The 13,900-nt window shown below is 45.5% G+C and overlaps 1 protein-coding gene across 1 annotated transcript; it reads left to right on the top strand.

Annotated features, from left to right (window-relative positions):
- The first annotated feature begins 2,297 nt into the window (after positions 1-2,297).
- LOC137849967 (carboxypeptidase A2-like) lies at positions 2,298-12,980 on the top strand. The gene is made up of 12 exons (XM_068670168.1): positions 2,298-2,394; positions 4,859-4,947; positions 6,405-6,486; positions 7,389-7,523; positions 8,285-8,383; positions 9,058-9,159; positions 9,507-9,608; positions 10,349-10,459; positions 10,818-10,908; positions 11,220-11,419; positions 12,399-12,483; positions 12,722-12,980. The coding sequence occupies exons 2-12, from the start codon at positions 4,883-4,885 to the stop codon at positions 12,907-12,909; spliced, it is 1,260 nt and encodes a 419-aa protein (XP_068526269.1). The 5' UTR covers positions 2,298-2,394; positions 4,859-4,882; the 3' UTR covers positions 12,910-12,980.
- Positions 12,981-13,900: the final 920 nt, after the last annotated feature.

Here is a 13,900-nt window from a genome sequence, read left to right as displayed (position 1 = left end):
TCCTAGGCAAGAAGATGAAAGCCTGAAAGGCATGAAATTGAGATAATATTGAGGGGTCAAATTTAGCCTTCCGATATCAAACAGATGTTTGATATTTCCTTGTTCTGTTCCCTCGGAGAAGGGGCAACGCTGGGTCCCACATCCAGCAGCAAGGCTCCATGGCAAACCCTTTCCCCTGTCTTTTGTGGTATTGGCAAAATGACTTCTTGCTGTCTCGCACCAGTCAGAAACCAGATGAGAGGGAATCTGATGAAGATGAAGAAGGCTTTGGGGGGATTTTAGGGAACATACTGCCTTGGTGCTGCACTGGCATTTTGATGACCTGTCTTGTCTGCTCTGCTTATGCTGGAGTAAGATATTTAGTTTTGTGTTTTGTGCTGACATCTGCTGGTTCTTAGCAGAAGGTTATTGTGGGCCTAGTACGACACTTCCCTGCTTAAAAGGCTTGCACAGCCTCGGAAGTTGTTATTATTATTTATAACTATCTCACTCAGGGGATGATGTCACGGTTAGAACTGGTCTTTAATCTGCAGGTACAGGTAGCTGATTGTATCTCTCCCAGTACCCTTCCCATCCTCTTGTTATTACTAGTTACAATTCATACGTGTGCTTGGTGTCCTAAAATGCAAAGCCACAACAGGATCCGATGCAGTATGTGGTGCTGTCTGACTCAGACACACGAAATCTGGGGAACCCTGCAAAGTTGAAGGCCTTGATTTCCTGATTTGAAGAAATTTAAGTTGGAAATAAGTAGCTTCACTGCAATCAGTGTTGCTACATTGGCATATAGGTGCAAATTTTCCAGGGAGATCAAAATGAATGTTCTAGTTCTAAAATGATGCCAGTGATGTCTACAAATGGTGAACCACATACTTAAATCCCGACTCATTCCTTATCCAGGGCATTGCTAAGGTGCCTTGTGGATTAGGAATGCCTAAATAATCTACTTAACAGAAATAATAGTTCTCCTAGCAGTAATCCCAAGTGAATTGCATTATAGCCAATTGCATGGGATTAACTTTGACCATCCAGGAGCTGAGTTGCAGATGGAGCCCTCTGCCGCGCCGGTGTTGCAGGTCGAACTCGAGGTGGTGAAAAAAAATAAAGATGTTTATATGTAACGTGTGCTGGATTTCCAAGGACTGCGGCCTTGTTGGGAGACTCAGCAGAAAGGCCAAGGACATGAGGGCTCCCCTCCTGGCAGCATTTTCTTCTGCCCCATGCTGTGCCACAGCAGCAGGGCAGCAGGGCAGGATCTGGCACCACTCCCTGTGCTGTAGCTGTGCAAACATCACTCGGTCTCACGTCCCAGGGCCATCACAACTGCCATTCTCACAAGCTTGCACACGCTGTGAGAATTAGCATTATGTATTTTCCCCTTAGATATTAAGGAAGCGATGTTTAGGCTTTGTTGTAAGTAACAAAATCTGCACTGCATGCTATTTTCCTACAGCAGGTCCTCCAGAAAGCTCAAGATAAATGGTTATGTTCTGACAAAAGGCAGACTAATTCTAAACGTAAAGATAAATTTTGTAAATTTGTGCCTAGAGTTCAAAAAAGTTTTATAGAAAATGCCCTGGGACCCTGTGAGAGGGCAGGAGGTGATGCAGGAGGTATGTGGAAAAGGCAGAGGGGACACATGGGGAACTAGGAGCACAAGGAGAGCTCACTCCAGTGCTGGTCATCCCATCCCTTCCCGGTCCCCCTCCTTGCTGAATTGCCAAACTCTTGTTTTGAGGCAGAGGAGAGGACGGGTGACAGGCATGGACGGTGTCACAAGGCATGGACTCAGGCTCAGACATACCCTGAGAGCACAGCGAGGACAGAAGCTGCCTCTTCCTTCCCACAGGAGGGACCACTATGCTGGCATCTTGGTTGCAAAAACCTTTTTCCAGACAGGGAAGAGAGCCCAATCTTTACAAAAAGGAGCGACTCCACCTGAGCATGACGTCTTTGGAGGCCCTTCTGCTTGGCAGGAGGGGTTATGCCCACTCCACTCCTGCATCAAAGACCGCACAGACAAACTTTGTAAGGCAACTGGAAGGAGGCAAACCTTGAAATACGTTCAACTTTTTGGTTATTAACGTGTTACTGTGGTGTTTGTGATTCACCGCCTGAGACCGCATCCACTTGGGGCCTGCGCTCAGACGTCCCACCCTGCCGGGTGAATGCGCCAGGGCCCAGACCAGCCTCGTGTGGGGCCCCCACCCACGCACCCTCCGCCCATTGACCCGGGAGCTGCATTTAAGCTGAGGCCATTCGATTTGGGCCCTGTTTCAGCTCTGCTGGTGGTGCACGGTGTCCTTGGGTTTGTGCTTCGTGACATCCCGGCCTGGCTTTGGACCTGCCTTACAGCTGAGGATTTATCTGGGATCTGGAGCGCGGCTGTCCCCGGTCAGTGTCTCCAGACCTGTTTTGCTCCTCATATTTGGGTCCTGTGGGGCCACGCAGCTTGCGGTGAGCTCTCTACCCTTGCCTGCCTTGCTGTCATCTCAGGCTTCTGGCTCGCTCTTGTGGTACACCCCTGCTCCTGCTGCTCCCTAATTTCCTCAGGTGTTTTGAAACCTGAGCAGAGTTCAGGCAAATCCTGCGCAGGATTTTGCCCACAGGACTTCCCGTGTGGTTCAAGGCTTATCTCCAAACCCTGCAGGACCGCATGGCTGCAGTGGGAGGACACAGCGCCGCGGGCTTTCACAGCACCATATCCCCCGACTCCTTCAGCAGGAGCTAGGAAAGGGTGCAAAGATTTGGGCTTAAAAACAGCTCTTTAAATGCAGTGGGTGGAGGCCTTAGATGAGGCTGGTGATGGCACTTGGAGCTTGTCGGTGTACCCTGGGCCCTGACATAATATTTGGCAGGATCTCTTGGCAGCGTGTAGCTCCATGCAGGATATAGCATGAATAATGAAGCAAGCTGTAATTTTGCCCTAAATTAAGTCCCTCCTTCCTGTTTTCAATGAGTGAATCTGCAGGAGATGGTGTGGACTGTCTATCAGTTCTTTAAGACATTTCGAAGGCCATCAGCTACAGTTTGAATTTGTCTCCCACCAGAATTATCGCAGCGCTAGAAGCAGGAAATTCTCAAGGTGGACCCTTAGGATCCTAACGTGACTTTTAGGAGAAACTCACATTACCTGATTTACTTTGAGGGGAGCGGAGATACCTGCTTATTTCCCGAGGACGGGGTTAGGTTAAACCTCAAAGACCTGAGGACTCGCAGGAACACACCTCTCCTCCACAGTGTGCCCCCAAGATACGGCCACTGCGGGATGAGTAATTCCCATCTGTCAAAACAGGCAGAGTCCCTGCCAGAAGCTCCTTTTCTTCCCCAAAACACGGGGCCTGCCCTTAGCAGAGACGTAACCTGGAATCGCCTGCCGAGGAGCCCCTGCCCCAGCTCCAGAGGGGCAGGGTGGGAGTGGAAGCCGGGGGAAGCTCCCTCAGGGAGGTGTTGATAAATAATTTAAGGAGAATATTATGTGGGTGAGGTCTGCAGCAACACCTCCCGCTGAGGATTGTCAGCCGTTTCCTTCCCTCAGCCCTTCACCTAGATTTTCGGAGTGGAAGGTGTGGTTCCTGGGAGGGGAGGCCCGAGGCTGATTACGGAGGAGCTGAACTGTCTCCGTTCTCTCCCATATTATCTCCCAGGAGCTCTTTCCATATTGCAGCAGGCTCAACGCCTGGCTCTTCCTCAGTCACATTTGTAATGGGACAAAGGAAAAAAAGTGCATCCAACAGCCCTACGGCTTGACCTGTCATTCTGGGACGACCGCAGCTGGGTGTTCCTGTGACCAAAGGCAAGAGAAGAAGCTCTCGAAGCTCACCGTTACTCCTTTAGTGTGGAAAGCGACAGCTCAGATACCTGGGCACCTGTGTGGAAGGGAAATGAGATGAAGGCCTTCCCCAAAACATGAGGCATAGGCAGCATCCAGCACGAGAACAAAGGGACAGAAAGAGCTATCGGATCAGGAAACAGCACTGCAGGTGTTGCAGAGCTGCGTGGACCCAGCAGTGGCTGTTCCAGAACTTCTTAAACCCATGTCACCTTCTTCTGAGAAGAATTCTTCCTTGGAAGAGGTGTCTAGCAAGGTTGTCCAAGGTTGAGCTCCTGTGTTCCTGTTCACCCGTGGCTTTGCTTCTGCTCCTGTTGTACAATTGTCCTCACGTGAAGCTTGCTGCATCTTTAATTTGCTTGAAGCACTGGCAAGGCTGCCTGGATTTATATGATACCACCCCAAAGACTGGGGGATACTAATAATTTCAATAAAGATATATTTAAACCATCTGGAGTACACCTAGAAACGTGTAACTTATAGATAAGAGAAAATTTATAGCATAAATTTGGCCCATAAATCTGGGCCCAGTCTATCAGAGACAACTTGTTGTATAGCAGGCAGAATCTGGAGCTCATCCTTCAAAATAATTGCTCAATTTCTGTATTTTTGCTTGAGTGAGAGCTTTCTGCTAGCTGACTTTTTGGATCAAGGAGTAGGCTACTAGAAACCTATTACGGGAGGAAAAAAACACGAGCAAGAATCTAATGGTAGGGCTCCATCCCAGTGAGAGCTGGGATAACATTCGGTTTGACTCCATTCCCCTCTACCTAGCAGAAAAATGTTTACCAGGTCACTGAAACGTTTTGTGGGCAAAGCTTTGAAAACAATTCTTGTTACAGGTTTACATGGAAATTCAGGAATTTCCAGATAAGTGGAAAATATTTTTGGAGGTGAAATCGGCCTTCGAGCTGCTGGTTACCTTGAAATGCTGATACATGTGAGAATGTAGTCACATGGAATTCAGATGTGTTCTGTCTGAAGAAGGGATTCTTAACAAGTCCTCTATAAATTCACCTTTGCCAGATTGAGTCTTTCTTCATATCAAACATGAAGCTGATTTTGATCTTCAGTGCCCTCTTTGGGGCTGCCTTATGCCTGGAAACTTTTGTTGGGTGAGTCACGCTTTTGTGTACGACCTTTCACTTCGAGACCTTCAAGACTGCATTTTCCAGTAGCTCCTTTCCATTACTTTAACTTTAAAAAATCTGCTTGGGGCACATTCTTTGCTTTTTGTGACTGCCTTTTCTCATGGCTTTGGTTCCCCAGTGCTTGAAGGAATCTTTAGTTTCATCTGGGATGTCTAAAGAGAAGGGTGTAGCTGCAGACTTGAGCTCCTGTATTCACCCAAGGCTTTGTTTCAGCTTCGGTGCTAGGTAGGGAGTGGTCTCAAGCCTCGATCCGGAGCTTAACACACTGCAAAGCTTGAGAGCTTGACAGATCTGGTCCAGCACAGACCACAGCCAGAAAATCAGAACTTGCCTTCAGATCTGACAGGTCAATGGCTTCCCATTGTGTTTTCGAAGATTCGTATTTCTCTTTAAATGTTTAATCCTCTTCAGAGCCTTTCTAATTGACCTGTCTCTGTATTTCCAGCCATTACATCCTAAAGGGTTTTTATGTTTCATAGCAAAACAATCTCCTTCTGGGGTATTTCCTCACAGCCTTACTGACCGTGGAAGAACCTTAATAGAAAATAATAAAAAACCCTAACGAACACTAGATTCCAGTGAGCAAAGAGTATATTAAAATGTAAGGATTAAGAATAAGTAAAATAGTGTACTTAATTTACTAAAATTCAGGCATTTGTTAAGACCAGAATAAACTATTTTTAGTCTTTTAATCTGGTCTCTGGCATATTGTAGACTAGATTGAGGAATTAATTCTCGTGAATTAATTCCTCAATCACCTTCAGTAGCTGTGGTTAATGAACCTCATCTCCTCTTCAGAGAAGAATCCAATCCAAAATAAAGCTTATGATTGTGGAAAATCCAATAGTAAGTTAACATGGTAAAGTACCTTCAGTGTTGGTTTAAGTTGGGCCAACAAAATAATTATTCACCGTGGCTCTCAGGTTTCCTTCAGAATCCCCACTGGCTCTCCAGCGTAGGATCTATTATCCCACAAACATCGTGTACATTTGTTCGTAGATCCTTTTGCTATTTCATAAAAGCATTGGTTGGAAGGGACCTCCAGAGGTCTTAAGTCCCCTTTCCTGCTCAGAGCAGGGTGTGAAGATGTTACCCCTTGATACCATCATTTCATCGTTCACAAACTCTCTTTTTTTTTTTTCCCAAGTCCTTGACTAAGAACAATAGATGCAGTGTTAATCCTTGTAACCAATTAAAAACTCATTCACTCGATGTCTTGTTTATGATGAAATCTGAAAGATTGCCATTTAACTAGTTACTAATCTAGTGCACGAATACCAGGCTGGCTCTGCAGGTTGTTGATTAAATTCTTGGGTAGCACGAAGTCAACTTCATTAAATGAGTCCATATCAGCTGATATCACGCAAGTAACTACTCACCAAATTCATAATCTCAATAACCAGCTAGCTCTTTTATTGCAGGCACCAGGTTCTCCGAATCAAGATCAAAAATGAGGAACAAGTTAGGAATTTGCAGTTTTTGGAAACGCTGGAACACCTGAAGGTACGTTATTATCACAGCGGCATTTTTTAACATTTCAGACTGGGGTAGGACTTATCCTGGTAGGACTTTGAATTTGGAAGGATCATACCATAATATAGCAGCTGCCGTAGATAGACATGCTTAATATTTGCTTTTTGATCTACAAGTTAATTTTCTTCCCACTGGGTTTACAGGCTTATTTGAGCTGGTCTGCTCTTAATCTTAGGATCAAAAATGTTGTTGTTAAAATGGGAATGCTAATACTTTTGTACCCGTCTCCCAGAACAATGGGAAGAATTTTAATAAATTAGTCTCACCTCTATTGAAAGAGGAAAACATGCCAGAAAGTTCTATGCTATTACTGTTGTTATTGTCATTGGTGAAAATTTTTATTATCATTTTTTATTATCATTTTTTATTATCATTTTTAAAAATACTGTTAAAATAATGTTAAAATTTTTATTATAATTTTTAAAAATACTGTTTTGAATGGTATAGAAACTAAAATTTAGAAAAGGTCTACCAAAGGAGAAATAAAAGCAATGGGTTTTATATTATCATATAATGTAATATGGAGCTTTTCTTGAAACTACTACATGTAAAAAGAAGAATAGGAAAATAACCACTATAGAAGACTGAAATTTTCTCTTGCATCCATTACCGGAGCTCTGAAGTCAGTGAAAGTGCTGCCTCTAACCTCCTGCTGGATCCTTATTTTTTTTATGTGTGAGAATTTGTCATGTTACCTGATACAGGGTTGAGGTGAGGGAGCTACAGGATGGAATGTGCTGCATGATTGATGAGGAACATCACTGCAGAGTTTGTTCAATTTGGGACAAATTGATGTTTCTATAGCTTTAGGAAAGCTTGTTTGCAAAGCACACTTTCCCCCAAACCAAATCCATTTTCCTTTTTCTTTTCAGCTTGATTTCTGGATAAATCCCTCCACCTTCTCCCGCCCTGTGGATGTGCGAGTCCCCGCTAACAGCCTCCAAGCAGTCAAAGTCTTCCTGGAGTCCCACAGGATTGAGTACTCAATCCTGATCGAAGACCTGCAGGTAGGTGATGCCACTGGCCCATGATTAGTTTTCAAATACAGTGGAAATAAATAATGGTTCACAGTCCAGCCTCCTTCATTAATTCACGGATTCTTCCATAGTCTGCCTTCTGTGAGGTCCTCCCCTTATTTTTATAGACTTTATAGCCCTCCTCTTATTTTTATAGACTGTGTTTTCTATGTTTTTTATAGATTGTCACTAATTTTCCAAAGGCAAGCTCATTGCTGCACTGAGAAACTGTGGAGATCACTTTGCAGATGCTATCCGAACCCATGTTCGGACCCGAGACCACAATTTCGTGTGGTCTTTTGGCCCCAAAAGTTTGGGAATCCCTACTCTAAGATACTTGTAACTCAGTAAACTGTTACGAGTGGCTCTGCATCATAAGCCAGAAGAACTGTACACCACCATGTGAGAGAAAAATCACCTCTGTGAGCCCTAATCCAACATTTCTTCTTAAGCAGTAATGCCACAAGAGCATCTAAAATAGCAGAAACGCTGTCCCTTTTTCCAGCTTTCCAGTGCTATTCTTGTCCACCTTAATGTGTAAAAAACTTCATGCTGACCATTTAAACAGCAGTATTCTTGCCACTTCACTACAGATAAATTCTCCAGAAGCATGTTTGCTCCACAGCTGTGCGAAGTTTGGGACTGTGGCTGGAGCCAGTATGCAGAGTCACCGTTTCATTGTCTTATAAACATTTGGTCAGGAGCTTATAAATGAATCAGGCTTTCCTCAAAATTTGAATTATTTCTTTTAGGCCGTTCTCGACAAAGAAAAGCAAGAAATGGTCGCCAGTCAACAGATGGAGCGCAGCAGCAACACGTTCAACTATGGAATTTACCATTCTTTAAGCTCTGTGAGTTCCTTAGAACTAGCTTTTGGGGAAAAGGATTCTTTTTTTTCTGTCTTTTTTTTCATGTAATCTTCAATCAAAGAGTCATAGGATGGCTTGGGTTGGAAGGGATCTTAAAGATCATCTAGTTCCAACCTCCCTGCCATGGGCAGGGACTCCTCTCATTAGACCAGGTTGCTAAAACCCCGCTCTAACCTGGCCTCAAACACTTCTTCTGGTAAAAGTTTAGTTTTTAAATGTATTAATTTCATGGTCAGAGCGTTGGAACAGACAAGTGCCGATCATACTTTTTGATGAACTACCACAGAGTTCTTTCAAAACCCGTCAGTTCTGGCCCTCAAAAGAAATTGGGAAATAAATGAATCTAGGAAAATACAGGAAGCCAATAGCCATCAAGCAAAGTGGAGGAAAAGGTATTTGTTTTACCAGGAGTTCTTAGAGAGGGTTTTGAACTTATTCCTGAGATAAATGAATCTTGATATGGCAGCGTTTCCCTCTGCATCTGTGACATTAGGAACAGCACCAACTGCGCTGACGTAAGGTGAGGTGGGGCTTTGGTGAGGCCACGGTAATGAAGACAAAGGGAGATAAAAATGGATTTCAACAGATCCTATGGTTGGTCTGGGCAGCACTGTATACAAATGGAATGTAAATATTATTGTGGCTTTTCATTCCAGATTTATGAGGAACTGGATAATCTCGCGTCTGAGTACAGCAACATCGTCAGTAAGCTCCAGATTGGGCAATCCTATGAAAAGCGGCCTTTGTATGTGCTCAAGGTATGGTCACACAGCACAGGAAAAAAAAAAAAAATAAAAGCTCATGGGTTGAGATAAAGACAGTTTAATAGGACAGAAAAGGAAGGAAAATAATAATAATGATGATGATGATAATAATAATCATTGAATGTACAAAGCAAGTGATGCACGATGCTCACAACTCACTGTCTATATGGGATGTTTTGTGTTATCAGCATTATTCTCATCCTAAATCCAAAGCACAGCACCCTACCAGCTACTAGAAGGAAAATGAACTCCATCCCAACTGAAATCAGGACACCGTGTCTATATGGGATGTTTTTGACTAAGTCAGTGAGGGTATTAAAACTTTTTCCTTTGTTTTTCAGTTCAGCACTGGAGGAAGCAACCGTCCTGCAATCTGGCTCGATGCCGGCATCCATTCCCGAGAGTGGGTTACCCAAGCGAGCGCGATGTGGATCGCTAAAAAGGTCACTTTGGCAGCACCTGATTTTCTTTTGCCTTGGGAATGCCTCCAGTTAAAAACATACTGCACCTGCACGTGTTCAGCCTGCTCTGAGAACTCTCCATCACCCCTCTTAAAACACAGTTGACTCCAGACGCAGTATGGCAACTATATAGACAAAGAATTGAAAAAAAAAATTGAAAAGAATTGAAATTAAAAAAAAAGGCAGACAAAATGTCCAGGTGAAACTGTTGAGGATTCCAGGGCTGATAGCTCTGGGAATGACCAAGGACTTGGAGAAGGTCAGTGTGCTATTTCAGTCTGCACACGCAGAGGAACACTGTGTGGTTGGCTGCTTTCCACAAAGGTGCCAAACATTCCAGTTCTCGCTAAATGAGCATTTATTTCTCTTGAAAATGACCTAGCCACCAGGGGAGAGCAGCACAGCTGTACGTTCCCAACCTGGCTAATCTGCCTCAGTCCTAGTGCTTGTGTTGCCTTGGCCCGTGTTCAGAGACAGGCAGAGGAAAATGTTGTCGCCCTCTTCCATTAAATTCCTATCTTTGGAACAAAATAGTGAAATGGATCCATTGCTCTTTCCAATCTCCAAGTCTAATGAGGAATAGTTATTGCCAGTAGATAATTAGTGTGTCTTGTTTGCCTGCTCTGAAAGCCAGCTTTGCCTCTGCACGTAGTTTTTAGAGCACAAATGAGTGGGAAAGAAATATGCTGATAATCACGGTGTGCCTTATTGCCTCTGCATAGCTTGCTTCTGACTACGGGAATGATCCATCCATCACCTCTCTGCTGGACAAAATGGACGTTTTCCTGCTGCCAGTTACAAACCCTGATGGCTACGAGTTCACTCACACCACAGTGAGTAAACACATTGCGCCTCTAAGCCGGTTGAGAAAGCTGTCATGCTCTCCCAAGCCAACGACTGAGAGAGAAATAGGCTCTGAAAGTCCTTTTGCTGATGTTGTAATATATAAAACTCTGTTATAATAGAGTTGGGAAGCCAAAGATACCAATTACTTGTTTAACCCATCTTTCTCCTTCACTGCAAATTCACCAGTCCTTCAGTTGTGTCCATTGGCCCATTTTGGCTGTCAGCCCATCAGAAATGTTCTTAGGCTTGTGCCTAGGATCAATTCTCACTGAACAGCAATTATTTCTGGGTAACAGCATTAATGCAAGGACTGAGATTTGCTCCATAGTGTGTGTTTTTTTTCAGAATCGCATGTGGCGGAAGACCCGCTCCAAGCATGCAGGCAGTCTGTGTATTGGAGTTGATCCAAACAGGAACTGGGATGCAGGTTTTGGAGGTAGGAATAAAGTTTCTGGATTCTGGCTGGAAGAAGAAAGTTCCTTTCATGCTCCTGGATCCCAGCGATCTCCTTAACACAAGGGATTCAGAAAGAAAATGGTCAACTAGAATGGTTGCTGTCTTTTGTGAAGATTTAATTAATTGGCAACAAACAAAAGATGAAGGAATCTGTATCTTCCAGCAGTTGTGTCCCTTGAATATTCATGCTCTGTTGTTGCTGTTCCAGCATTTATCACACTTTGTGTTGATCTGCTTTGACCTCCCACGAATCCTTACAGATCTCTCTGTGTTCCCCCTTTGTACCAACAGGTCCTGGAGCCAGCAGCAATCCCTGTTCCGACTCTTACCGTGGGCCCAGTGCCAACTCAGAGGTGGAAGTTAAATCTGTTGTAGATTTTATTAAGAACCATGGAAACATCGTGGCCTTCCTCACCCTGCACAGTTACTCGCAGCTCCTGATGTACCCCTATGGTTATAAATGCACGCAGCCAGCAGACTACGCTGAGCTGGTGAGACTCAATGACTTGCTTTTAGCTTCCTCTGCTCTGTCCAGCTGGATTTCCATACTAAAGTATTATAGTGAGCTATCAGGATAAAAACAAGGGGCTAAACTCTGCCGTCCATAACAGTAACCACTCATGAGAGCAAGCAAAGACCTCGTGCAGTGCAAAGCCTTTAAAAGAGAAGTCTTGGTCGCACACAAACGTGTGCCATCCCCACCCATTCTTGGCATTCTTGGATCATCCAGAAATCCTTCTTTCTGCTTTAACAACAGCATCACGTCTTTAATAATATCTTTGAGGGAATATAATTTCACTGTCTTAATTTAATTTAAGACCTCGGAGGTCTCTGGTCTGACCCTCTGCTGAGAGCAGGCAGGTTTTGGTGTCAGAACCAGTTTTGAGATCAGATCAGGCTGCCTAGGGCTTTGCCCAGCTGAGCTTTGACTGCTTGCAAGGACAGATTCCACAGCTTCTTGGAGCCTGTTCCAAATTTTTCCCATTGTCACAGGGATTTTCTTTTCCCCTAATACCTAAATGCCATTTCCCTTGTGGCAGTTTGGTGTTGCCCCTTGTCCTTTTGCTCTAAACCTCCAAAATACAGCCTGGCTCTATTTCCTCTACAACTACCCCTGCGGTGAGCACAAAGCTGGCACTGGAAGGTCTCCGACTGCCTTGGCATTTTTGGTGTATTTTGAACCTTCTCTTGACAAGGGCAGTAGGTGAGATGAAACACCAGATGATCAGATGTGGAACCTGCACATTTAATTTAATTCACCCCAAAATACTGGGAAAGCTGTGAGTGCTGTCACTGGTGTGAGTAATAAAGGAATGGATTGATTTGGCATAACTTGGTTTTATGGGGAGTGAAAGCAGGCTGTAAACTAATTCGGAGGTTTCCCTGAGCATGCTTCAGGTTGGTGAAATCTTAAGATTTAGTCTCAAGTGTAGCTGCTTTCTGACTTGTCCTTTCTCCTCGCCTCTGCAGGATGCCCTGGGCAAAGCTGCAGCCAACGCCATCCAGTCCCTCCACGGCACCACCTTTACAGTGGGGAGCATTTGCACTACTATCTGTGAGTATTTTTGCTGTTCTGAGCCTCTCCGGGCTGTCCCAGGGCAGCAGCCTCTGGACATGCCCCTCAAGGTCTCTCCTTTTTGGGAGGAGGGATACTTCTGTAGGGTGACCCCATCAGACTTTGAGTTTTCGCAGGAAAACCTAATCCTTGCCCTCACAAATATAACAAGGATGGCAGCAGAGCTCAAATCAATCCTCCATTCACCCTCTGTGCCTTTTCTCCTTCTCTTTTTCAGACCAAGCCAGTGGAGGCAGCATAGACTGGAGCTACGATTATGGCATTAAATACTCCTTCGCTTTTGAGCTGCGAGACACCGGGCGCTACGGCTTCCTCCTGCCGGCCAGCCAAATTATCCCCACGGCGGAGGAGACGTGGCTGGGCCTGAAAACCATCATCGAGCACGTGCGAGACAACGCACACTAAAAGCAGGGCTGGGAGTCAGCTGTTTGGAACAGCAAGCTCAGAAATGCTCTGAATAAAAACCCGTGTGCATTCCTCCAGGCGCTTCGTGTTTGTCTTGTGCGTGGTAGACCCTTACGAGGTGTCACAGGTTTTAGGATTGGGTCAAAAAACGCACTTGGAAAGGAGAAATCCATCCCCTGGCCTGTGACTGCAGCAAATTATCTTGCCTTGTGCCCCTTTGGGTGCCCTCTGCAGTTAGTCAATGGGAAATGTTGCTTGCAGCAAGCAGCAACAGCCCTTGGCAGCGTTTTGTACCCCGGCAAACCTCCTCGCCCATGCAGTAGCCCCCTTCTTACAGCCAGCCCTGGCACCAGCACCGAAACCACCTCCCAGGGGTGATGAGGCAGCTCTCTAAAATGTTTCAGAAATTTGTGGCTGTCTCTTGAGAGCAGCGTGAGCTCTTCAGAGCTGCCAAAAATAAATTGCACCATGCAGAATTTCTTCTGTCCCCGTTCTCCCTCCCCGGTGGGCACAGTCAGCGGGAGGACCAGGGCAGGAGGACGCCTGCTCTCACCCTACAGGGCCAGTCCCCCGTCCCCTGAGCGCCTGCCTGCCTCGTTTCCCTGCTCAGCCTGCTCATTTCGTGGGGATTAAGGGCACACAACCCTGCATGGGAGCCACGAGAGGACCGGAGGAGATTAGCAATCCCTGCTCGGGGTGCAGCAGGCACCGAGTCGAACAGGTTTATCTCAACATCTCCTAATCCCCCAGCAGCTGGCGAGTTACTCACCGCTCCGGGAGCCGTGGCAGGAGAGCAAACACACGGGTAAAACATTCGTGCAGCCTTTTTGGCAGGGAGAGAGGAGGCGGAGGTGCAGTTGAGGCCCACGTGGGCCCGTCTTTGGGTTCGACGTGGCCCTTTGGGAAGGCCAAGCTGGGCACGGGGCAGCCAGCACTCCCTGCACCCGGTTTTCCCACTGACCTCACCCTGCCAAAAACCAGCTGGTGAGAA

Source organism: Anas acuta, chromosome 1 (assembly GCF_963932015.1).
Source record: "Anas acuta chromosome 1, bAnaAcu1.1, whole genome shotgun sequence".
Lineage (NCBI taxonomy): Eukaryota > Metazoa > Chordata > Aves > Anseriformes > Anatidae > Anas > Anas acuta.
Note: the sequence above shows the minus strand (reverse complement) of the source record. Positions and strands in the feature narration are given on the sequence as shown.

Excerpts from the sequence above, each read along its gene's own strand:
- LOC137849967 (XM_068670168.1), top strand. The coding sequence starts at position 4,883 with ATGAAGCTGATTTTGATCTTCAGTGCCCTCTTTGGGGCTGCCTTATGC. Across the intron at positions 7,524-8,284 it reads TCCTGATCGAAGACCTGCAG|GCCGTTCTCGACAAAGAAAA; the intron begins GTAGGTGATGCC and ends TATTTCTTTTAG. Across the intron at positions 9,609-10,348 it reads CGATGTGGATCGCTAAAAAG|CTTGCTTCTGACTACGGGAA; the intron begins GTCACTTTGGCA and ends GCCTCTGCATAG.